The sequence below is a fragment of the Bombyx mori genome, chromosome 1, assembly GCF_030269925.1.
Source record: "Bombyx mori chromosome 1, ASM3026992v2".
Classification (NCBI taxonomy): Eukaryota; Metazoa; Arthropoda; class Insecta; order Lepidoptera; family Bombycidae; genus Bombyx; species Bombyx mori.
Window position 1 is genome coordinate 9,267,636 of NC_085107.1, and position 27,685 is coordinate 9,295,320.

Sequence of the window (27,685 nt, forward strand, 5' to 3'; positions counted from 1 at the left end):
ACCTGCTGCTTAGCCACATAATCATTTCTGCCATTTCTAAAAATCAATGCGTAGGATATTGATTATCCAAAACAATACGAACATTGTCCAACAACCAGAGCCTATTAGTTATATAATGTTTGGTGTATTTTGATAGAGCTATTTATTAAAATGGAATAAATCTTAATGGATCATAAACACTCACCATTTCTGCCATTTCGTTCCAGAAATTCTATTGTAAATCGGATGTCTGGTCGTGGTCGCTTTTATTTATAATACCGCCCATGGTACTATTATTATACTATTGTTTTTTTTATGTTACTGTAACAAAGTATATAGCCTATGTTGTCTTATAGTTCAATGATTAATTTTTATTCAGTGAGAACCTAGCCATGGAGATATTAGGTATTAGATATTATATAAGCATTAGCAGACCGTTATGACTGTCGGTACTTGAACCATTTTACCACGGTTCACTTGCGGACTAAATAATAATAATTATAATAATGGTTGGTTCGAAGTATCAGTTAAATGGAATATTTTAAATGTATTCAACTGATAATTATTTTTAATAAATGTATCTTTTTATTTGATTGGTTTTGGTAATTTTAAATATGTTTCAATGATATTATTTACACATAGACTTGTTGTCTAAAATAAAATAAAATAAATAAATTACTACCTAAAACGTCCGAGGGAGACCTGAATGTATATAAAGTATGTATATAGAGTAGTAGTGATAGTAGAATATATATATATGAGATAAAATTTATAAGGGAAAAAATTAAGTAGACTGTAAAATAATAGACTCAAATTATAAAACCATTTTTATTAACAAAGTATAAATTATAAAAAAATATTAAATAATTGTTGAATACAGTATAACTCAAAGGCTATTTAATTTTAAAATGCGAGTAGTGAACCTATGTATACGCAATACCAGTGGTCCGGGAGCCAGGTACAATTTCGGTCAATTACTTCTTCTCGAGCGAAACTTCGTAAAATGCATTAGGGACCTGTACTATGAATACTCGCGACCGTCAGCTACGACTCCGTGGGTAGGACGGGTAGTGGCAGCCTCCTACGCATGGAAAGAAAAAATGATTTTTCAGTCATTTCCTCCCACTTGAAAATTTGTCAGATTATAGTTAACCTAGTATTTTGAAAGAAAAAAAAAGTCAGCTGATCGTAATATGGTGGATTATACGTCAGCTGACTGCTGAAACATGAAAAAAAAATTTATATTTTCAATGATTTCCTCTCAACTAAAAATTTTCCTGGTGATCGTTTATATACTACTATGAATGAAAATTAATGTTAGCTTACTGTATCTCAGTGGAAAGTTTGTCAGCTGGTACCTTGAAAGGTGTAACGCAGCAGCATCTATCACCTACTGAATCTTATCAGCTGACGACTTTTCCCTTGACTTACAGCTAGCTGATTTCTTTCATTATTTACTAGAGTATGTTAACAATCCTCTTATAATTTTTTGTCCGGGAGGAAATAACGTTTCTTAAGTTATTTTTTCTTTATATATTACAGTTACATTGTGGATTAAAACTAAATTCTCCAGATGCGATGTTATAGCAAAAGGTACACTCGGAGGGGATGTTTTACCCATAACTACGTAAGCGGTACGTAAGTTGGCAAGATTTTGGCGTAGTGGGGATAAGGTCGCGCATAGTACAAATTGCAACAAAAAAATGGTCACTTTTATTGCCCGTATATGATTTAATTTAATTTTTTATTTGCAATAATTTATTTTTAAGCATGTGTGTTTAAAAGAAAGTTAAAGAAAAGAGAAGAATTCGTGAAGTGTATTAGGTGTTATAAATAAAATACAATTAAAAGTTAAGAACTTTATTTCAAAAAATATACTTGTTATTAAAAATTATGTGTCGCCGTCGTCACTATCGTTTTCTAATAGTGCTACCCCTTGCATTAAATTTATGGTAGCACCTGAGCTGGTGGAAGGAGTTGGCACCTCATCCTCGACATAACTCTCGTCGCTGGAAGAGTCGCTGTCGTCACTGGCGTAAATAATAAAACGCTCAGTGATTGAATAGACTATATGGTCATTGGTATTTGGTCCTGCCATTGCAAACAAATTTAAAACAACAACACTCTTAACAAAAACTAAATTTAAAACAATAATAACAATTCGTAACAAAACTCAATATAAACAAAGGGTACCTACAACTTTAGTAGACGCAAGTGTAATCAGGACGGAAAACGGAACGTAGACGCGGTGCGGGAGGGGAGGGTCGACAGACGCACCAATCGCGCGCTCGGAACGTCTTTCCCCGCGTCCCGCTTGACAACCAAAGAGACCTAAAAAACGACTTGTGCGCATCGAACGACTCTTGCCAAGTTACGTGCCGGGGACTAATTATACAAGGGCCATTGTTGTGTATAGCGCATGTAGAAAATTTTCGGTCGAAAAAAAGTAGGTGGGGAATATAATGCGACTCGAAGAGAAAGTGAAACGTGTTTAGTCGAAAAGAGTGTTAGTATAGTAACAGTTCAGTATAAAATAAACATGTCTAACGTTATACATTTTTGCGTCTTTTGCAGAAAAACCAATGCTCAGTTAAAATTATTTAGCGAAGATAATTTAAATAAGTGCAGATATGTATTTGCAATATGAAATGCTAATAATTTAACTGGTCACGATACTCGTACCAACATTTCCTCCATTATCAAACTTTCATATTTGTTATCAAAACAGTCAAATCAAACATACTGACGAATAACTCAAGAAATGTTATTTCCTCCCGGACGAAAATTTATACGAGGAGTGTTATCATACTCTAGTAAATAATGAAAGAAATCAGCTAGCTGTAAGTCAAGGGTAAAGTCGTCAGCTGATAAGATTCAGTAGGTGATAGATGCTGCTGCGTTACACCTTTCAAGGTACCAGCTGACAAACTTTCTACTGAGATACAGCAAACTGACATTAATTTTCATTCATAGTAGTATATAAACGATCACCAGGTAAATTTTTAGTTGAGAGGAAATCATTGAGAATTTTTTTTTTCATGTTTAAGCAGCCAGCTGACTTTGTTTTTCCTTCAAAATACTAGGGTAACTATAATCTGACAAAGTTTCAAATGGGAGGAAATGACTGAAAAAACTCTTTTTTTTCTCCATGCGTCGGAGGATGCATCTGCCCGCCCCACCCGCGGAGTCGAAGCTGACGGTCGCGAGTATTCATAGTATAAGTCCCTAATGCATTTCACGAATTTTCGATTGGGAGGGACTTGGTCATGAAAATCAATCACTGGCTCCTGGACCATATGACTATAGCGAAATGTATGGAAAACAACAATTTACAAGAACAAACATTGATTACCATATCTTATATGTTGATGGTACTATTAGAAACGGCTACGATAAGAGAATTATCGTGTCGCGCCGCTTTGTCGAAGTAGCGTTCTGATACCAACTTTAGATCCTTACATATCGGCTCTAAATTTAGATCGTCATGAAGGTCGATATTCCTCGCGTACCACGGTGCTCCGACGGCTATCCTGCAGAAACGGAATTGGTTGAAAACCTAGAGGATTTATATGCATCTGGGCCGCTTGCGCTAACACTACGGTTGCATAAGTCATTACGGGACGTGTGTAAGTTTTGTAGTGTCACCTTGTTCCGTTTTACTTCGCTTGCAGATTATGGGGTAGAGTTGACCGAGTAGGAGGAACACGGTTTCGTCGCATACTGACTTAATGTGAAAACCAAATGTCATCCCTCTGACAAGGGCCACGCTTAGGTATTTAGGCCTTGAAAGCCCACGGTATGGGCTAGCCTAGCATTTTGATGCGGGAATGTAGTTATTGCGCCTAAGCTAAAAGCGTGATAATCGCTATGAAAAAATATTTTTAAATCAATCAACAACAATCTAATACTCGCATACTTTCTATACAATGACGTAAGTAAATGAAAACAAAGTTTTCATTAGCAAAAGAGTTAATTTTTAAATGTCAAAATAATAGGGATGGGAAGTAACAAGAATTTAATAAAACAACTAGTGCTTATTTATTAATTTATTACTCCCAAAATTCTACATGAAGTTTATAATAATAAAATGATTTACTACAATATGGATTGGTATACTTTAAATGAAAATTATTTAAAATGTTTCTATTATTCGTCCCGAATCTAGTAACTAACTCAGATGTACCCAAATATTTTAAACATAAATAACTGATTTAAACAACTAATACAATCGAAACTGAGGAAAACTAATCAAACAAGTAAATAGTTAAATTGAAACGTACTTTTAACATCTTGCCTTCACAAATGACTTATTAAATATAGAATCGATTAAAATGCTTATTTCTACATACTTATTCCAACAGTACTCCTTTCCTAGTTGTTATAAACAATCTCTTGATAGTGATGCTACATTCCTGCTCTTCGTTACAAACAAAGCCATCAATAAATAACTCCACATAAAAATCTTAGTTTCCCGTTCCTGGTTTTCAAAATCGATAACGATTCGATTCATCATCAAACACTGTCACGCATTTAATTCAGTAGATTTATATAATTCATCCAAGAGTTTCAACTTGCATATGAACATTACTAAGATTTGTATTCAGAGCTAAAAAAGTCACTCTATTTTCTAAGAGAATTACGGTTATACAATGATTACTACATAGATATGCAACATGTCACCTTCTACTTCATTAAAATTACGAGATAGACATCAATGAATAAATTCGTGAATAATACATATTACGTACATACGAATATTTTACTTTTATTCAAAATGACAAAATCAAATTTTAATATGACAACAGTTAAGATGTTATCTAAATATGAAAAGTCTAAAAAACCGTCTATTACGTTCAACACAATGAATAGATAATGTAGTAGAACATACTTGTATACCAAGAGAATAATTTTCCATCAACTACCTTCCGTCCTCATTCTTATAATCTATAATTTACCGAGGAATTGGTAGTGTTCCCAAAGATAGCTATTTACGTGATTCGCGACCTATTTCGTTCAAAAGATGTTTTGTTATTCACTCCCCAAAAATTATTGATCAGATATTTCGAAACATAAAACTATTTTAACAAATGATATTATTACTCTTGTATGTTATTAAAATATGTTATAGCCGAATACAGTATGAAGTTAAACATTACAAATCCCATATAATGAAACACCAAGTATATAATTATTTAAATACGATATTATGAATAGGAGCTTAGTATGTCTACAAACATTACTTATTTTGTAAGAAAACGCGCTATTCTCTACACGACAAAAGCGAATTTATAATAATACCAATACGTAACGATCGCCGAAAACGAAGACGCCAGGAATCCCTGATGCTATGCGGTCTTAATGATCTCTGGACAGCACGTATTGCAATAGAAATTATAAATATAGTAATGATCATTCCACAGCTTTGAAGCGGAGTGACAGTCGCCAAATGTTTTCGCTTCAGAATGTCGATTATACATGAATTTCATATCACATCTTTAGCAAACTTTTCACTTTATCTTGAGATATACATCGGTTCGATTTTGGATCTATTGGCTTATAGGTAAACTATTTCCGTTGTGAGTAAATGAAGATTGTTTTATAGTAAAACGCAGAATGATATTTACAATATGTTCGATTGCTAATGGCTGAAAACTTATGCGCTATGTTTAGTGTTTGTTTAAAATGTAAAAGCCAATCGAATGAATAGAATGCCGAAAAATACACCAACTGTTATATGATTATACATAATTCTATATCATTTTTATTCATACTATTTCATTACTACCATCTAAACATGAAAAGCTTGACACATTAATATAATTAATAATAATATAACTAATGTAACACTACATATTAGATGTCAAATGAAATTAATTACCTATTATCAATCAAAATGCCTGACTTCATCATGATTTAGTATTTTAAAACACGAAAACTTTTAATTTTATATGATCGTAATATATTGCTATACGTGATATAAGCAAATGCAGTAATTTTTAAATATATTTTGTAAGCGCGAAAAACAAGGATGTGCGAATAGTATCCGAATAATTCAGTATATTCTATTGTTACTTGAAGTAAATATTTTTAATGAAGAAAAAAACTGACATTATAACCTTGACAAAATACCGTCAGGAAGAAATGGACTACTTTATTTTAATTCAGGGTTAGAAATCGTTAAACGACCTACAAATGACATAAATCTACATCGAAATGCAAATTTCAAAATATAGTAGTAACCTTGCACGTCTAAACTTGCAGAGATATTTGACGAAGCCTTTAAGACTTCAAAAAAATTATGCATAGTTTTCATTTCATTCATAAATTAATCAATAGATTTTAGTTAAAAAGTTTGTATATAAATAATATTTAACATTTACTTATTATTTTATTACTTTAATAATTAAAAATTAAAAATGTATTTAAAAAAAAAAAACATTTTTATAAATTGTTTAAAACTCGTTTACATTTCAACATTGCTTGTATTTATATGAAAAACATGTAATACATCATAATGGGAAAACTCATTATTTAAAAAAATACCGAATAAATTCGCACCTCCCTATCGAAAGGCTATTTATTCGAAGCTAAATATGTAAAACGAATTTTCCGAATCGAACGCGGGTGAATCGATTTTTTCCTTCATTAATTTATAATATTCCATTACATGATGACTTAGCATTTATCCATTGATGAATTACTTACTATATGAATAATATTTAACAACCAAATGATTCTATAAGCTATTCCCCAAAACTTCACTAAGACGCTCCGATGCGCCCATTATGGCGCCTTTAAATTAATGCGTTTACAAACGCTTCAACTACACGAAAATACCGTTAAGACCAAAAGCCTTGGAATACCGCATAGGACTTATACGAAAATCTATAAACTAAAAACATTCTTTATTTTAGCTCCGAAGGGAAAATCTATTTTTATATTATTATAGATTTTTATGAATATGTATGTACCAAGCCGAATCTAGAGTCACGGATTTATGAAATATTTTAAAACAGAACGATTTTGTTACAACCAAAGTTGTTTATTCATTACAAGATTACAATACAACTATTCTCCAAATAATTGCTTTTATTTCTAATTTACTCAATTTTCATTTCACTACACAAGAATGAATAGACAATATTCCTACGTGATCACAACATCTTTGCAGAGATTGTGTTTTGATTATTAATAATATAGTTTTCAAAATAGCATGCGAATTACATTGAATTTGAGTGTTACATGTATCAAATCCGACGCCCACACACTTACCTGATACGACCTATTAAATCTACAATCCATTGAATATAACATATTTGAAAGCTTTGAAAAAAATATGACCGACACGATAATAATGCAAGTACTTTTTTATTGTTACTACAATATTGCAAAGACATTTATACAAAAAGGTTACATTTATAATAATATTAATAATATGTACATATTGATTACTTCAGAGTAAGACTACGAAACGCTTGAAGTTACAGAGATAGTTTAAAGTGACATAAAAATTTTAATTTCTAATGAGCCACATACATATATTCGGACTACGTTAGGTCCAAGTAAACAGTATATATTTCCATAGATTAAAATGCTGAATGTTGATAGTGTCGTGATTTTGCTGTTGAATGACGATTTAGTTGATTTTATATGATCGCTGTTAGAATGCGCATTTGATAAATGCCCCAACTGGGTCATTCCAACTAGCTGGGGGGACGAATTGTCGAATGATTCATTTAATCCGACAATTCGCTCTCCTCGGATCATTCATCCTTGCTGTCTTCGCTCGACTCTGGTGGCTGGCGGCTGTCGGAGCGGCTATAATTATAAACAAACATTATAAATAGCTACCCCCTCACTTATACGAATCCTTGGATGACTTCACAATACTTGTTCCATTATTCTATAGTTTAATATCTTTTTTTTTTATGATTGAAAGATTACTGGTGGCCCGAAAGCCTTTCCAGTTTCACCAGGACAGGTGGGAGAGCAAAGGCTCAGCCAGGAGGGGTGGGATTTGTTAACAGCTGCCCGATTTGTTAACAGCTGCACCACCGAAAGAGACCTGACAACTCAAGAGCAGCTGCTTCGCGAATGAATCTACTACCGGATCGGAATGGCGACCCGCTGAGAAGATCCGGCGAGAAACTCAGCGGGCTGATGCATGGGTTAGGTTGCACGTCGACCTCTTTGTCGAGTTCGACGAGTACGGTTACCGAAGTCCCTAAGCCTGCTCCTAGTGTTAGAGCTGAAGGCTTCAGGACAAAATCATAAAGTACTACCTTGCCTTTCCGAGTTAATAATACGCTTCATCATAAATAATACTGTGTTGTCAAAACATCACTCACATGACGTCACAAAGCCCCACTCAGGGTTACCACCTCATTGAACGACGTAGTAAACTTATTAATTAATGTTGCTATTATTATTACCCTGCGTTCAGGAATCTTGCTGCCGAAACGTAACGCGCTGGATCGTAGTCCTCGGAATCAGAAGCGCGGTTGCGGGCGATGTTGCGCATGTGCTCGCGGAACGCTGTACGTATTGTGGCGCTATCTGCAGAGTTCGAATTGTCGGAGGCTTCACGAAGACTATCTGTAATCACAACAAAACTTACTGCCTACAAGAATCCGATGTAATTTATCCAGATTAAACTGGTTAAGTAGAGTTGTGGATTTTGAGCTAAATGTGGTTTAAAATAAACCTTAGTGACCCTATTATGTATGTTAATTTCGAAGTACACTCAGTACAATTGTTTTATAAAGAGATGATGATTTTAAAGCAGGGCTAGTTGTAAAATTAATTATTATTATTATATATCTTTATTTCAGTAAAGAGACCATACATTTTGTTAGTAATTATTGCTTATAATCTATGTTAGTAACTTAAAAACCTAACACATAATTATTTGACTATTTATTACAATTTCTTTCCCAAGTGCCTGCTGCAAAGGCTTATTAATTAGCCGTCCCTCGATCTTGCTCGATATGATGTTCAATATGAAAAATTACAAATCATCTCTTTAAATCGTCAAATCGATAGTATCACAAATGATATTAATCTTACATCATTTTTCGTTGGTCAACATGGAATGTGTGTGTGTGTGTGTGTGTGTGTGTGTGTGAATGTTTTTTTTTTTTAATAAGGCGGATATTTTACTGGTGATAGGACCTTTTGTGAGTCTGCACGGGTAGGTACCACCACCCTGCCTATTTCAGCCGTGAAGCAGTAATGCGTTTCGGTTTGAAGGGTGGGGCAGCCGTTGTAACTATACTGAGACCTTAGAACTTATATCTCAAGGTGGGTGGCGCATTTATGTTGTAGATGTCTATGGGCTCCAGTGACCACTTAACACCAGGTGGTGAGTGAGCTCGACCAACCAATTAAGTAATAAGAAAAAAAAACATCGCCGCTGAGATAATCATTTAGTGTTAACAAATCGTGCAACTCGCAACACGTCCTGCGACTCCCCAATATAGGAATTAGGAAGACTAAAAGATGCCCGACAGACTACATAATGTAAGATCCTTTGGAGCCCGTTACGGTAATACATGCGGTCACGGTTGTTTATGACAACTAGTAATGCTAAAAAAAGTCTACAAACCACTCATGAAATTATCAAGATTTGCCGATGGTCTAGATTGACGGACGCAGCGGCGCTTCCTAGACGGCATGCCGGTCAGGTACGCGTCGCTGAACGGCTCTTGTGGCTGCGGCCGTTGAGTCTGCGCCTGCTGATCACGAGTGAACACCGGCACCCATTCTTCGCCCCAATGTTGCATTAGAACAACTGGTGACACCTAAGAATACATTGACATTATTTAATAACTCAAAACTGTGTTTTTTATGATATAACAACCACTTCCGTGTCTATTCAATGCGTGGAAGAATCATTCTAACGTCTATGTATGGGTTTCAGTAGCTTCTGAAATCTAGCTCAGCTGATCACGTAACTCATTTATTTTTAATACGCTTTTATTAGCTTCAGACGTATGTATGTATGTTTGTAACGGAATCTTTCAACATGATTTTGACCCCCTTCAAAACGTCGGATTAACTCGAAATTTGGTATACTTATTAAGGACCGATGACAATACAATATTTAAAAAAAAATTAAATTCAACTAAAAAATGAAATATAAATATGTAGTAGTTTAAAAAAAGTAACAAAATACGCTTTTATAGAAAATCCAACTAAAAAATAGAAAATAAATTTAATTTTTTTAATTAATTTGAAGTAAAAATAGTATAACAAAAATGATTTTATCGTAAAAAAACGCGTGGGGTGCATGGTATCAGTAGTTATAAATATTTTATAAACAGATTTGAGTAGAAGGGTTATTTTGATAATATCCCCACGCTTTTTTACAATAAAATCATTTTTCTTACACTATTTTTAATTCAAAATTATTAAAATTTTTAAAATTAATTTTCTATTTTTTAGTTGGATTTTCTATAAAAGCGTATTTTGTTTGTTTTTTTAAACTACTATTTATTTTTTAAGTATTGACGTACTATTTTTTATACTTTATAAAATGTATCTATGTTACTTGATTTTCAACAGATTTCAGTTATTTTATTTAATTCAATTAATTCTCATTACTCAACTCACCTCGAAAATTATTGAGCGAAACGATAAAGACGAGCGTCCGTCAGTTTTGTTTAAACGTTTAGATGAAACTGTCCGAAACGTTTTACATTAAAATTTATTCAACAATACGATTGCGTAAAAATTTTCCATGAGTGTACCGCGTGAAACGTGTTTGTTTGTTTCGATTTATTCGTATTTGTTCGTACGCTTTAATACAAAAATTTTGAATTAACGTTTTCAAATTAGAGGTATGATGAGAGCACAAGAAATGTTGCTCATAGTGCCCTATTGAATTTTTAATCGTGAATGACTTTAAACAGAGAAAACGAGGCATACGATCATTAATTGCTCACGTTATTTTCATAGAAAGCAATCTTATACTCTTATATCGACTGTTGGGAGCGGAGCGTGTTATAAGTCAGCTTGTTATGATACTACAAAGTTCGAATGACGAACCGCATGCTTGCCGACTGAAGACCAGCAGTGGCAATTACATTTGGTTAACCGACAGCGCTGATAACGCCCGAATATCATACGATACTTCGATCAGTCGGCCTATAGTCTGTATATATAAAAATGAATTGCTGTTCGTTAGTCTCGCTAAAACTCGAGAACGGCTGAACCGATTTGGCTAATTTTGGTCTTGAATTGTTTGTGGAGGTCCAGAGAAGGTTTAAAAGGTTAGATAAATATAAAAATGTTCGGAATTAAATAAAAATAACAATTTGGTTTTCCTTTGATGTGTCCCCCGTCGGACGGATTCCTTTTGTTTGTTTTAAGTTTATTTTATACGTTATCGATTGAGGCACTACGAAGTCTGCCGGGTCAGCTAGTTACTAATAATTTAAAATTCTTATGTAAATATAATGAAAAGAAGAAAAAAAACTACTAATCTTTTCGGTTAGACTATTTTAATACGGACCGCTCATTTCTAACATTGTAGTAGTCGATTGATAACTTTCTGCTCAACAACAAAAAATATACGTCATGGCTATTTAAACTATAGATGGGGTTCCGAAATGCGTTCGATGTTATATATATTTTTATATCTATATATTAATGTTTGTTTTAGGAGTAAAATAATACACTGTATTTGTTTTTAACGTTGTTGTTCCAGTTGTATTTGGGAACAATTTAAAACTCGGATAGATTACTTTTGTTAATTTCATATACAGGGTGTTTTTATAGTTTCTGAAACTAAAACTAAAGAGAATGGACACGATAAAACTAATAATAGGAGTTGTGATTGAAAAATAAATTTTTGGTAGATCGATCTCACCACCACCGCGTATGAATGACGCCGTACTTTTTCTGCTTAACTCAACAGGCAATTTATTTTTGGGTCAGGTTAAAAGTTAATTTTCGTTTCAATTTCAATTTTACATTATTAGTCTACTTATTACTTACAAACTGCAAATCAGGGGAGACGTTGCCGTTGCGACTAGCGCCCACGGGGCTGCGACCGTTAGCTTCATTCTGTGGTGGCACTGTGCTACTATTAGACACCTGATCTGGTCGAGGTTGCCATGCTTCCCCGTGACTTGAAGTTCTGAGCATTGAGCAAATATACATTTTTTACTATTCACATTTTATTGTTAAAAATTCGTTTGATTGTGATTATACTAACCGAGGTAGAGATTCGCTTCGATTTGCCATTGAAGCCCTCGCAATGGCCGCTGCAAACAGATTCATAGACGGGCGTTCAGAGGAAGTCGAAGGACGAGCTTGTATTGGCGCATGAGCTGGTGACGCTACCGGGGACGCATTAGATGAAGGTAACGGTGATGACTTAGGCGAGGCAGCTGCAGATGGTGTCGTGGAGGTCGGCACCGACATTGTAGTCGATGGTGCTACGGACAAAGCCGCAGATGTGGGGGTCGGCGAACCCGGTGGTAACGGTACCGGTGAGCAGACTGGGGTAAAAACTGGTGAACCAGCCCATGGGTGGACACTCGAGACACCTGTAGACAGCACAGCTGAAGCCACTCTTGACGGTGTCTCTGTGACTATTCTTGAGTGTACAGGCGAAGCAGTCGTTGATGGTGCCGCTGAAGCAGTTGCTGAAGTTACTGTAGATGCTTCTTTTGACGCTGCTGCAGAATGAACAACTGAAGATTTTCGGGATTCGTCAGATAGCACTATAGATAAAGCAACCGACGGAGTTGGAGATGAAGAGCTTGTATGAGCTGGTGAAGCAACTGGGGAAGGCCCTTCAGAGCTAGCCGTTGAAGATGCTGTAGAGGCTGCCAATGATGCAACTACTGAGGCGGCGACGGATGCTGACGCTGATACCGCAAGTGAAGCCACAGATGATAGTGATGATGAATCATCAGATGACGAAGGGGACATTGGCCTCGGAGCTGTACCCATAGGAATTCTTTCCACGCACATACGTAATGGACAGCCACGCAAATGTTCACCTTCCATGTAAGGTGATGCTGTCGCAACCCCAATATGAGTCGGATGTAAGCCCGAGGAATGCGCCATCTCCATAGCCTGTGGCAATGGAGGCGGTGTCTGTAATATAGACATTATAATTACAAAACAATTTTACTTACTACAAAGTAAGATACAGTATTTGTCTCTAATGAGTAGTACATACGCTCAATCTGCTACCATCCCTGAATCTAAGATATGGGCGCACCATGTTAGACTGTGTCTGAGCATTTTCCATTATACCATTCAAATTATCGTTGCTGAGGGCGAGGATCATAGCCCGAGCTGCATCATCGAAATCTTCCATAATTTCACCCTATTAAAGATACAATATACATATGAACCAGGTTGTTTTGTTAGAATTTAAACTGAAAAAATCAAAAAAATAAATACACACCATGTAAATCCTGAACAAATCGCGCATGCCTTCTGCCCCCCGTTGGCAAAATTGAGTAAAAAGAGTGCACAGGTCGGTGAAAAGACGACAAAAAACGCGATAAAATCGGGGTGCAAATGATTCACCAGGAGCATCGGACATCACAGATGCAATTATAGCCGGCAGGCGAGATCGTACAAAGTTACGAAAAGACGTAGTTATATCAAACTCTTCCACGACAGGGGTTATGGTGCTCTGAAAAAAATATTAATAAAATAGTTTAGACATAGAAACAATGATTTTTTTCTTTTATTATCGACTAGTTGACCCGGCAGACTTTGCAGTGCCTCAATCGATTAATAAAAGACCTAAATTTTTGTATAAAATAAACTTAAAACAAACAAAAGAAATCCGTCCGACGGGGGACACATCAATTTTGTTTTTAATTGTTATTTTTATTTAATTCCAAGCATTTTCATATTTAGCTACCTTTTAAACCTTCTCTGGACTTCCACAAATAATTCAAGACCAAAATTAGCCAAATCGGTCCAGCCGTTCTCGAGTTTTAGCGAGACTAACGAACAGCAATTCATTTTTATATATCTATAGATAGATAGGTAGATTAGTTTGAGACTATTCGTTTGCAGGAAAGCTAGTTCACACAATTCTTCTGTTACTAGTAAAACGTAGTCGATAATCGTTTCCCCACTATTGTGAAATATTACATCTAGATTAACTCTTAATAATAATTACCATGTTCCTTATGAATTCCTCGTGTTGATCAACAAGGTAATCAGCGACAGCCTGAAAAGCGTTCTCTCCCTGACATCTGTCAGCCCTGTTCAATAAATCTTGAATATAGTGGCGCAAGTGTATGCGAACCGAATTGAACTCGTTGGGAACAAGAATCGGTTCCCCGTTCTGGGACTGCATTGGTTCCATTAAAAACAGGTGACGAGCCTGCAACAAAATAAAATTCGTTATTGATGTTCAGAATAAAATCGTGAAAATTATGTCTTCTATAGAAGAATTCCAAAGGATAACTAGGATTAGGTAGTTTACTAGCATTTTTAATGAAACATTTTATTAATCTGAAATATTACATTATTATATTATATATTTTGATATTGCCACACAACATAGGTACTTAAAACCATTTATCTTCTTGACACGCTCAGCCTTTCTTTGTAAGCGGCAGTGTAAAGTGCTATATTTTATACTTTCTTTTGTCATTAGATAATATTGAAAAGATAAATCCTACTTGACTAAGTACTAAATATATTCATTTTACAATTAGTATCAGTAAATACTTACAACTGTCACCATGAAAGCTGTAAGCCATATTTCCTGATTCTCCTCAGAGCTATTCAGGAACTGTATCAGCAAGTTCATGTGGTCCTGGATACAAAAAATATGTACACAAATGTTAGATGTACTTGAACAATTTTTCGTTTGAATATAAAATATTAAAATGAAAAGGTTTTTTTTGGTTTACTACAATTCCCTATAAAACCTTAGAAGCTCCAACTTGAACCGAGTCAATGTTATAAAGTGAAGTGTTAATATTGTTTTCATTTTACAGTAGCTGTCTGTTACGTAAATTAACACAGATGACAGCATTAGTGTTTCCACAGCAATATGTGGGACATTATATTTAATAAGTAATCATCATTTGTCTAAAAATTAAAAAGCATACATTTTCTCAATATCTTGGTAATTTTGTATGGTTGAGGCCTTCAGTGTAACATATCTATATAAAATATTAATACGTGAAGCAAAAACTTTGTATCCCTTTTTACGAAAGTTGCGCGGTCGGAGGAGTATGAAATTTCCCACACTTAATATAGAGAATATAGAGAAGTAATGCAGCATGTAAATATTTTTTTAAATTGAGACCGTTAGCGCAGAAGTGGCCGCAATTTTCATATTCGTGCTTATACTATACTGCAATTTATTTCAAACAAATAAATTTTGATGCAAAAATGGCCTACCCATAGTTTTACATATAGATAACAGATGGATTTTTAAATATTTTTGAGCGTATTGTTTTTGCCAAAGCAGTGTAAAAGTAAATTCAAACCTCATTATCTCCATGCGAACTATGGTAAGCTTTAAGCCACTTTTGCACTGACGGCCTCAATTAAGCATAAAAAATACATTACACACACTATCATGTATTTGACACACATGCATGCACACTATTTGTTTATTGTCAAACTTTTCTTGTTGCTTATAGTCTGTGGTCAAATTGAGAAGAGATTAAATATTGTTTGCCTTTATTAATATTTGTCTATAGTGTAGTCTTAGCGAAATCTGTGATTATATAAGTATAATAATCTTTGACAATAGAACCATAATAGTGTATAAACTTATAATGACAATTAATTATAGTCGAATTTCGACTACCGGGGTACCACTAGTATTTGTTAATCACCTGAGTTAGACTCGAATTGCGTGTGGTAATCGTTTCAAACCGTTGAGCCGCCGCCCTTCTAGCGCGTGCGCGTCCTACAGCCGCCAGTTGCTGCTGGAAGTATTCCCTGCAAATACAAAACTTACTTAATCATCGGTTTTGTGCCTTTATAGAAGGCGCCTTCCTCAGTGGTGAAACCACACGACTCGGTGAATCTATTACATGAATAATTTCAATAAAACTATATTAATCATTACATACTGGCGGTAGGACCTCTTGTGAGTCCTCACGGGTAGGTACCACCACCCTGCTTATTTCTGCTGTGAAACAGTAATGTGTTTCGGTTTGAAGAGTGGGGCAGCCGTTGTAACTATACTGAGATCTTAGAACTTATATCTCAAGGTGGGTGGCGCATTTACGCTGTAGGTGTCTATAGACTCCAGTAACCACTTAAAACCGGGTGGGCTGTAAGCTTGTCTACCCATCAAAGCAATAAAAAAAAAAATATTCATTTTTCAGAGGGTTTCATTTTGTATTAACCCGTCAAGCTATAATTAATTTTAATTCCCACTATCGCTCTTCTCTTCCGTAGAAGTAGGATGATGATGTTAGCTTACACAGATGCGTTCTAACTAGCAGAGAAATTACACAAAATACAATCGAATTCGCCGTTATTATTCATGATGGGAGGAAGATAAAATAAAGACATAATATTATAATAATATGTATATATATAACAAGCAATATAATAACAAAAATACCTGCGTCGTGTCAAACGAAGGCGGGCCCATGCGCTATCGCATTGCAAAAATCTGTCATATGTAAGATGATGCGACAGAGCGTGCGCACGGGCCGCCCCTGCGGCTCGACGCAACTGAATGTTCGCTGTAACAATATTATTTTAAGTTTAATATCGATTTAAATGTTAATAAAGGCATTAATTGTAATTAATTATATTATTTACTCTACACTTAATACTATTGGTATATAATACCGACAACAGTTATATTAAATAAAGGGAAAAATATATCGAGATACGAGCGATTGTAAAAATAACTAAATCTATAAAATCATTTATTGTACACCTTGCACTTTACAAAACACAATTGTACAGTAAATGTAGTTTTGTTGAGGCAGACCGAAGATTAAAATGTATGGTGATGCTAATGTAACTATGATTCTGGCGAAAATTCTAGGAGGGTCGGGAGACTCACGTTGTCGTATCAGATCTTGAGTACTCTGTGTTCTAACCCGCGCTTGTGTTCCAATTTGTGGCTGACTCTGACTCTGAGGCTGTCCTTGATTTTGAGTTGAATTTTGATTTTGTGGCGGACCTTGCGTAATGACAATAGGAGGAGTCACATGGACAGCCACTCGGTCTAAACCAGAGCCCAACTCCTGACGAAGCAGTGTACTGGCAATATTATGCAGCATATCGATGTTCGGTGGCCCTCCCCAGGGCATAGAAGGCGCCAAAAACACTGCAAATAAAAATTTAATTTACAACATTAACTTTATCATTAGACTTTATCAACTATCCAACACATACAAATAATGTAAATATTAGAATGATGTTACTTACGTATACGTATGAATGAATCTGGGTTAATATTAGCCAGTTACTTATTATACCTCAAAGAGCCCATACTAATTCAATTTGTATTTTTTTCCATAACATGTTATTTTTTTTCTAGTTATGTAAATGTGTGTTCAATGTTGGAAAAATCCGAACGATTTAGCTTTATTTCCATCATATGATGAAGTCTTATCACATTGCTTACTTATATGTAATTATAAATAAAATAGGATTTGAATGAGAAGCTTGACATTAGTATTTTTATTTATTTTATCCCTACTTATTTTCGATTAAATGATTTTTTGGGTCTTAAAATGTTTGTTGGTAATGGTCCAAATGAGGTTGTTATAGAAAAAATAAAATAGAACTGGACAGAACAATGTCAGCTAGTTTAACTAATTATGTGTAAATTTATCTTTAAATGAGTTTAGAATGTTTGTTATTTCAGCGAAAAATAAAAGTTAGTTAAGTTAGCAAGCAAATATTCCTATTAAAGGAAATAAGTAGATCGAAAGTAAAAGTGTACGTATATAACGTACATAAAGGTCGAAGTTGTGTTTTTTTTTTTCAATGTTTTATTAACATTATTTGTTGAAGTATTAAATGCCACCATCACAAATATTAGTAAATTCACTTATGAACTAAGCGACCATTGTGAAGTACACACATTAAAACACTTAATAACACCTTCATAAGCTATAATGATCATTAAAAATGAAATTAACAGTTATATTCTCTGTAATCTACTTACTTCACCGTTTCCGTGAAAGCATTAAACAAATTAAAACTTCCTGGAGCTATGCAGGATTAAATTAAAAAAATTACCTCCACCCTCAAACTGCGGAGCGCCAGGGCCGGCGTTGTTGCCTGATTGCATGAAATCCTCCATGCTCATAATGACCTCAACACCACCCATGCTTCCAACCTGGCTCAAGTTCCTCAGGAAATTCTCGAACTCTGATCCGATAGAAATATTTGTTAAACATGGCATTTAAAAAGAAATACTTTTTGGAATTCTAAAAGCCTACTTAAAAATAATTAAACCTTTTTAATTTAACAGTTGAACTTAGGTAGTTGTCATAAGGTGCATACCCGATAAAAATACGAATAATATTTGTTCTATGTAAACATTCTAATATAAGAGCGCAGCTGTTGTTTCGGTCGAAGAACAATAGATACGAGAAGGTTCTCTAAAACCGTAAACAAAAATATAGCTTTAAAGATATTCCTACCGGATAGGTCTTGGCGGCGATTACCACGATTTCCTTGATTTTGAGATGGTTCAGGCTGTGTGCGTTGACTCTGAGGGTGCGGAGTCTGTTCGGTCTGTTGCTGTTGCTGTGGTTGAGACGGTGGCGATGGCTGTGGCTGCGGCTGTTCTTGTTGTTGGCTGGTGGCAGCAGCAACGTTAGCCAATCCATTGAGCAGCGCATTGTCGATCGGAAACGCGATCGGTACTCTCGTCTCAATTTCGACTTCATAAGTGACCGGATTTGACTGATCATCGTCAATAGCGCTCGGCTGAGCAGTATTAACATCGGCTGCATTTACTTGCATGGAGGTAGTTGGTCCGCCTTGTATTTCGACTCCCAATTCAGTCCCAGCTTGGGCTGATGTTGCTTGATTCAGTTGAAGATGCTCAATTGGTGCTAGAACGGCGGTAAGAGCTCTAACTGTAGGTGCAGCTGAAGTCGCAACAGTAGCTGTAGCAGTTGCGCTTGTAACGGTTTCTGAAGCTGTCGCTCGAGGATTAGTTGTAGTGGTTGTGGTAGTACCACTTGTTGCAGTGGCGGTTGTGTTTCCGGCGCTGGGTCGGGATTGGGGCGGGCGCCGGTTAGTCTGCACTACGTTAATTTGTGCCTGCCCGAAATTTAGAAACGATTAAGTTTTATAATAAAGATCTATTGAATTAATTTTGTTTAAAACCATTACTGACAATAACAGAAGCAATATTTCAACTACTAAATTTACCTGCATTGGAAGCCCGTGGTGAGCTACAACTGGCTCAGATGTGAGCCGTGGAGGGTGGCGTCCGACTTGGAAATGAAGGTCACTAGCCACGTGATAGGCATGTGCGAAGCTGTGCATTAAGTCATTGACTAAATCGACAATACGCTGCGAGTGAGCCCTTTCCTGTCCGGTGTACTCCGGTGTCTGAAATACAATTTCTTATTAGTAACTAATATTAGTATTTTATTTTATATGAAAAGTATATTTATATACCTCCGGGTTATTAGCTTCCTTGAGCATTTCAATGTAGGATTCTCGATGAGGACTGAACTGGTCTTGAAGATTATCCAGTTCCTCGAGCAATTCGGCTAGATCTCTTGGCCGAGTGTGGCGGGTCCGGAACAATCTCATAGCCCTGTAAGATCTTAAAGTATACACGAATGTCAAAATAAACAAACATACATATGTATTTTTGGAAGGTTGCCCATGCGATGGACTGACCAAATCAAGTCAGCAGTTGGCGGTTGTTTGCATGAGTGTACCGCACTCACCACAAACCGAAAGAAGTGGCGATTACTTATGAGGCGCATAACATCTGCCCACAGCAGTGACGACCACGACCGCTCTGACAAGAGTAATACGACAAGGAAAAAAAATGTCAATGTACTATAAAACTATACTATTACCCGTTGAATCTAAAGTAAGCAATACGTCGCGAGTAATTGTGAATAATCTATATTCCATAATATAATTTCTAATTAATGTGTAATATATTATTATACTATGTAATAAAAAAAATTGCACATTACCTAATCTACGTTTTAACGTCATAGAACCTATCCATGAGTATGAATATATGGCTAATATGAACTTAACACACCAAATTATATTTTTAGGTACTTTTTTTTCCAAATAGTTTAAAATCAATGAAAATTGTGATAAACCTAGACTCAGCGAAGCACTCCTCTAACTAGAGCAGATTTTAAACAAAGTCTGCCAGGCTGACACCGTGAAATCACCTTTTGCAACAATTGACATTTCAAAGTTCGTAAACACATCGTTTTCTGGGTTTTTACTTTACTACTACGCCTAAAATGAACGTAACTAATACCGCCGAACACTGGATTTCTTTTCTTTACCCAGGAATTAATTTTAGTTACAATTAGTGATGTCATAAAATATCTGTAATTTTAAAATAGGACAATATCGAGATGGAAATCATCTAAAATAAATCAAATTATGTTATAGGGTTTTTAGTTTCTGTTACAATGTCCATGTATTATAATTGTAGATAATTTTACATCATTTATATTATTAAAATACAGTTTCGAAAGTACATATATTTATTCAGTAAGTCAGAGCGACGATGTCCAATTTTTATATGTTTTTATCAAAGGTGACGCTCCCGTCATTTAACAGAGATAAAATTTCGAGTCTGTGCCTACTGCTAAAATTGGATATATTGGCTTCCAATAGTTTCTACGTGTTTGATTTTATTTTGAAATCTACATAAAATTTCTACCAAAATTAATCTTGGCAGGAGATGTTGAGTATTTTTTGAGTTGAGGCATATTTTCGGTTAGTTATTTAGTTATAGAATGCGTTATTTACTTTTAATGATATATATTTATGATTATTTTCAGCGTATCTAAAATGAAAAAATGCGCTTTTTTTTACTGTTTTTAAAATTATTTATATTTGGCTCCGTATGATATTACCAGCTTAAGAATTCAAGAATAGATAGAGAATCATTAATTCGTTAGAATTTGGTTCTTTAAATGGTTACTAACACTGAGTTGGTAAAATTACATGCACAGTAGGTACGACGTTTGGCGTTAACCTCTGTTTAGAATAAAACAAATAAAATTATGTCACATTCGTTTGATTTCGGAGAAAATTCAAATATTAATAATATTTTCTGAAAGATTTTGATACTACCCTCAAGGGACGATATGTAATGCTCGAGACGTATCAATAATGAATTCGTATGTTTCAATATTTAGCAATAATCGCGGAGAAGTTTTTCTTTAATTTTTTGTAGAGGCCAATTTACAGAAAGTTTACATATTTCATACATACATAGAAAACCCGATATCATACATAATGTAAAAAGTTCAAAAATATAATACGTTCAATTATCCTGACGGATTGGTGCTTATCGGTTATTATATAATTGCACGTTCAACCTCAAGTTTAGTAATATGCCGATCATAATTATCAAAATTAACGAGAAGTAACTACTCATCATATTATTCGCTTGTTAAAATGGCGCTCGCTGATTTATACTGCGCCGGTCTAGCCACACCCGGGTTATTGACATCCGAAGCCTAGACCTTTATCGATCCAGTCTAGAGCGCCGCGCATCTCATTTTAAGGATTGCGCAAGGCATTTTGTATCTACCTATATTTATATCTGAGTAACGAGAAAAACTGTAAGCTTGTTCCTGTAAAAGTTGCCTGATACACTTCATAATCATTTTGTACATATTTCGGTCAGCAAAAAGAAAATTAATTAATACCTAACCGACTTTCTATAAAAATACGTTTGATGAATCAATGGTAGAACAAGGGTGCTTTTCAGAAAATAATAATTTATCATATTCGAATAAACACACATACAACGTCAATATTATAATGTGATGACATCAGAATACTCTGAGATTAATATTTAGGGACATTTTAAATCTACTTAGTATTGAATTTTCTATAATCTAAACTAAGTTAATTGTTTAGTATATTTTAAAGATAAAAACGAAAGCACCTACCTGCGGCGAGCATTCGCAACGCGGGCACCATCCGCTACATCTCCGTTTTCATCCAAAGGTGGAGACGGCTACCAGAAATTATAAAACAAAATTTATTGATGTGATATTAATATGTATAATAATAACGTCACTTTCAACAATAACGAGAATTATAAATACGAAATACACCAGTGTCCCAGAATTACGCACACACATTGTTATCCAAGTTTAATATATCAATGTTATTCAATAAACTTATAAATGAAACCAAATATGATTACAGTAACAAGCATAAAATGGAACGGTGAACATAAAAAAAATATATTCAAACAACCCTATTTTTCAAACTATCGTAAATTAGTAGATATGGATAACTTCATTGCCCCAAATAAAATCTATCGTGCATTAGTGAATACATGATTTTGTCCGAACAAACACCATTTTTGTTATTTAGATTTTCTTGAAGCTTAATCACAACAACTCTAATGCAACTTACAAAAAAAAAATTATTACTGTGGTCGAATGTTTTTCATACCGTCTTGTCTACCAAAATAAATGTTTTGGTCGTTATATGGGTTTCAAAACTAATATTAGTTCAAAAATAGACTTGGCAACATAAATTTTAGGTCTCTTAACATTATTGTTAAGTAAACAATTTCATTACTTCTATGTTTATTGTTATATGCACAGTTAAATACATATAAAAACTGGAAAAACACAATATAAAGAGATTCTAGAAATGAGTATTTCGTTTTATTGTATATGAAAAATACTGCTCTCAATGCAGAATCACTTTCGCGTAAAAAAAACTCTTGGCAGGAAAATTTTGTACATCATAGTAGTATATACAATATTTACTACTAGAGTAAGATTTATTAAGGATTGCGGTCCCTTCAAAAAAATTAAATAAATTTTTAGTAATTAATTAAATAATAATCAATCGTAAAATTTAGTCTCTCTTAATATTTTAACTTTCTTGTAGCCCGTAATCATTCCTGTGTAAAAACCCTTTCGAGTATATTTTAATGTAAGGACCGAATGAAACTTTCTTCTGTAACTGTAATTACCTACTGTTACATTGCCTTACCGGTTTCCTTCATAAGACCTAAGTAGACCTTTGTAAGTATGAAACACAGAAATGTGTATTATAAAACACGCATACAAAGCTGTGAAACAATAAGAGCAAACTTTTAAAATTGATTCCATGTAGACAAATACCACACCCTTGAATTAATTATTTGGCCAAACAAAAAGTTACCTCTTCTTGCGTGTCATCAGGACCAGGAACATCCATAAATTCTATAGGAGGCTCACTGCTGGACGATGCATCAGAATTTCCCTACAGTAGGTACATTAACCAAATAAACAAATACATATTTACAATTTTTTTTAACCTATTCTTTAAAAATATGTTGTTACTCTTAGTTGTAATACTTACTTCTTTAATAGAAATAAAAAGTAACAATTACTACACAATAGTTTTCACTTTCATACTAACATGCAAACAAACAAAAATAAAAGCAATTAATAAATATATGAAGAATGGGGAATAAATTGAATGTTTATAATGTTGAATAAAAACTGCTCTTAGCATTTTCTAACACATGCCATTTTCTTTTTAATCCTGATATAAAAGACAGCATTAGTCTAAAAAAAAAATTAAATTACCGTGCCAGTTATATGGGCATTAAGTTGAGCCAAAGATGTTTTGATATCTGCTATCAGACGTCGAATAAATTCCATACGTCCAGCTGTTGGAGACAGATTCATTTGCTGCTGTTGCTCAATCAAGAAATCTGGTGTTAAAGCCTAAAGCCAAAATATATAATTATTACTAACTATTATTAACGACACCTCTGTAAAATTAATATTGCATTTATAATTAAATTTTAAAAGATTATTACCAATAGATGTCTGATTTGGTGATGCAAGCCATTGTTTTGTCCTTCAGAAGTATGAATATGTGCTGACGCAGGTCCAAGGGGGTTTATAGTAGACTGCCGAGATTGGGGACTTGGTGGCGCACGTTGAACAAGGTGAACAACTTTCCCGTGGACGTCTAAACATAGTAAACAAATTGTAAAAAAAACCAGACAAGGTGTCATATTATACATTTATCACAAACATATGTTTGTCACTTACATACAGAGAATACAAAAAAAACTCTCAAGCTTTCTTAAGTTAGATATTGTTACCAGATTTGGTTGTATTAACTAAGCTGCCCCAGATAAACGGAAGCAAGAACAATTTACAGATGTATAGAAAATGTGTGTTATTTTCATATCATATGAAAACATTGTTTTTTTTTACCCATGGAGGCAGTCAAGCATACGGCCCACCTGATGGTGTGTGGTTACCATCGCTCGTCGGCAATGCCAAGGGCACAGCCAAGCTACTACTTACCGACCAAGTAAGTCGTTGCCTACTGAAACTTTATTTCCTTTTTAAAAAATATTTTTTTTTATCTAAGCTCTTTTAGCTCTTGCTAAATTTCATTGGTCTAGATTTTCATTACATTTGTATTGCGTAGCAAATATTATCTGTACCTATGTCAGGCAGACAAATCGTGAGACGGTGACGAGAGACAGCAAAGTGATCCTATAATGAAACCCTTCTTTCTGTTTGAGAACTAGATCCCTAAAAATAAATATATTTTCAAATTACCATATTCTGTGAGCTTTTTGTCATCTTGTAAAACTCTTCCACAGAAAATGAGTCTCTGAAGATGTATCTCAATACCCATCTGCTCCCGTACTTTCTCTTTGAGCTGCTGTACTGTGATCTGAAATACTTGTTATTTGTAGTGGCATAACAGCATAATAATTTCGCAATAATATAGCATATAAAATTTCTTGCAGTAGCTGTGTTATTGACTAAAAACTTACATTAAAACATTAGCAAATTGTAAAGTTTTATGGATTTTGTGACTTCCAATGTAATTACAATAATAGAACATGCTTTTCTTTATTTATAATTGACAATGAACATTAAATCATTACATATGTAACAATCAATGAATCATACAAGACCAAATATTTTTCGGAATAGCAGTGTGGGTTACATAGAAATGAAAGCAATGTGGAATAAAGGTCTTTAAGAAAACCAGTTGATGGAAAAAAATGGGAATAGAGAGTAAGCATTATTTATTTATCAACTTCAGCACAGTCTACAACATTGGATAACAGCAAACTATAAATAAAAAATTTAGTATCCCTCATAGCTAGCCAACTTAACAAAGGCTGCCTCTAAAGGTATTATTATTACACATCCTGTGATTGGAAATGGTGTGGAGCAGTGAAAATAGTCATTAAAAAAAGCCTTAATAAAAAGATACACTTTTAACATGCTGTTAGCACTAGCATGTTATTAGATAAAAAAATTGGTATTGTGATTTGAGTTTATGGTCATCTATCTTGTATTACAGGGCTTAATTTACTAAAATGTGGATTACACCACCCACCTTGCAGTCATATAGGTCTTAGTGGGATGGATGCTCTGTTTTTCAAAAAACTTCGCTAAACTGTATATAGCCATTTTAATAAATGAAACATACAAAAATATGTCTTTGTAGCCTACTTGAAAACTAACAATGATACTCTAAATACAAATTCCACGAAATTTTCCTTCATACAGTTTATATTGTACTACTTTATTATTTAAGGGTCAAACAAGTGAAAGTATGTAAATGTAGTAGGTTCTTCAATATTCATTGATACAAGAAACACTGACTCCTCAACTAAATTACCATATCAATATTTTTTTTCTATCTTGTTCCATAATGTTCTCATACACATGCATACTTTTCAATTGCATTGAGTATTATAAGTTTCACTAAACTTATTGATGTTACTCAAGTAAAAGGTTCTTAATTAATTTTAAATTACAGAAAGTTGTTGAAAATGATGAATATCATTATAATAAATGTATATATGTACATTATGTAATTACTTTTTTACTAAGCTACACTATAGTTTCAAAGGAAAATAGAAATACCTATTATGACTAAAACTCAGTCCAACAAAATTTGGCAGTTGACAGTATACATGAAGTAACTAAAGAAAATTCGCATTGCAAAGGTTTAAGCAGCTGCCTCGCAAAAAACTAATTTAAGAGTTATCTTTGCTAACTACATGCATACATAGAATCCCAATAACTACAAAAAAGCTATAAGTAAGAATGATTAAAATTATTATATGAAACATGAGTTTTTTTTTTGTGTAGCTGCAACTAGAAAATTCACTAGAAAAAAGAAGCAAAATACATAAACTAAGTAGTGCACATTTCCAAATTAATTCATAAAAATTTCTAAAATTATTTTTGCGAAGCAAATCAATACGGCGCAGGCGTGATGGAAGCAGAGTGCAGGACAACGAAACTGTCTATAATTAAACGGAAGAAAGACAAACAGTAGCTACAATTGGCCACATAGTAAGAAAAACTACTTCAGCATAATGCTATGCTTACCTCATCATCCACAGACATCTCATGATTAACAGCATCTAATGTCTTAATCGTAAATTCAATCATTTTTTACGAAAACATGAAGGCTCCCTGCGTTGTAGACTTATCAACGCGTGCCTAAAAACGAAATTATATTCACACACCAAAAAAGTACTTTAGCTACTACGAAAGAAATTGTTTAGCTAATACGAAAGACTTACGCTTATTTAAAAAAAAACGACTTGTATTTATAAAAGATATATGAACGTACACATGTATTTTTAATTTTTTTATTCAGGTTGAAAAATCTTTTTTCTGATGACAGCAACCAAAAGGGCATTATTGTCAGAAAGAGCCACAGATACCAATAGATTGAAAAAAATCCACTCGGACATATGGATGAAAATCAATAGTGGATGGGGCCATAGATTAAGCTAACTTTACTTTTTTAACCAAAATTTTGTATAATATACCTACCTGTTCAACGCATACTGTGGAAACCAAAAACACACTTAAATGACCATTGAAATCATTTTGCTTAATAAAGAGTTCTTTTATACAAATATCTTTATATTGCTCTATAGATGTGACCATCAGCCGAATTTATCTTTGGTCTGCAACATTTTAATTACACTTTAGTCTGTCTGGCACCTTGTTTAAGAATCTGCACAATAAACTATCACTGGTAAACTAATATAAATAGCTCTGCGCTGTCTATCCCGAAGAGAATTACAAGCACAGCCTTTTACTCAGAGCGAGACTACAAAAAGGAGAAAAATCAATACCCACTAAGCAGTCACAGTACCAAAATGAATTGTATATTCTATAACGACTTTTAATTTTTTAGTCTTCCAACATTGAAATTTGCTAACGTGGCAAAAATAAAAAAGGCCATTTAGCTGACTTCTATGCGGTAAAAATCCTTAAATTATATATAAAAATGGTTTACTTTGTCTTTCAAATTGAATACTTCTCATGACGAATCTACTTTTATAAATTTGTGCTTTATTTTGTATAGATTTTTTTAATTAACATAGGAGCGCTATCTTAAAGGGATATATTATATTTTAAACTAATGACTAAAATCATGAGAAAGATAAACACCCGCTTTGTAAAAATCTTCTTAAAATATCGTTCGTTAAAATATCGCTCGTTTTTATATTATTATTGTATTATTGTAG

At 34.1% G+C, this 27,685-nt stretch overlaps 1 protein-coding gene across 12 annotated transcripts; it reads right to left on the reverse strand.

Moving 5' to 3' along the window:
* Positions 1 to 4,010: 4,010 nt before the first annotated feature.
* Positions 4,011 to 27,268, reverse strand: LOC101738134 (uncharacterized). Of its 12 annotated transcripts, none has more exons than XM_012693487.4 (23): positions 26,982 to 27,267; positions 26,529 to 26,642; positions 24,729 to 24,846; positions 23,969 to 24,123; positions 23,733 to 23,873; positions 23,323 to 23,403; positions 22,086 to 22,153; positions 19,594 to 19,744; positions 19,342 to 19,524; positions 18,603 to 19,230; positions 18,196 to 18,327; positions 17,009 to 17,275; positions 16,556 to 16,679; positions 15,816 to 15,921; positions 14,696 to 14,779; positions 14,135 to 14,341; positions 13,403 to 13,636; positions 13,172 to 13,321; positions 12,197 to 13,086; positions 11,977 to 12,118; positions 9,584 to 9,779; positions 8,412 to 8,574; positions 4,011 to 7,797 (listed from the first exon to the last, which is right to left on the reverse strand). In XM_012693487.4, exons 2-23 carry the CDS (start codon positions 26,589 to 26,591, stop codon positions 7,743 to 7,745), a joined length of 4,338 nt encoding a protein of 1,445 aa, XP_012548941.2. In that variant the 5' UTR covers positions 26,592 to 26,642; positions 26,982 to 27,267; the 3' UTR covers positions 4,011 to 7,742. The 12 variants fall into 12 exon arrangements, with proteins under 12 accessions (XP_012548941.2, XP_062524806.1, XP_062524802.1 ...); XM_062668822.1 differs by lacking the exon at positions 26,982 to 27,267 and adding an exon at positions 26,776 to 26,897 and having other exon boundaries at positions 18,627 to 19,230; positions 19,594 to 19,735; XM_062668818.1 differs by lacking the exon at positions 26,982 to 27,267 and adding an exon at positions 26,776 to 26,897 and having other exon boundaries at positions 19,594 to 19,735.
* Positions 27,269 to 27,685: the final 417 nt, after the last annotated feature.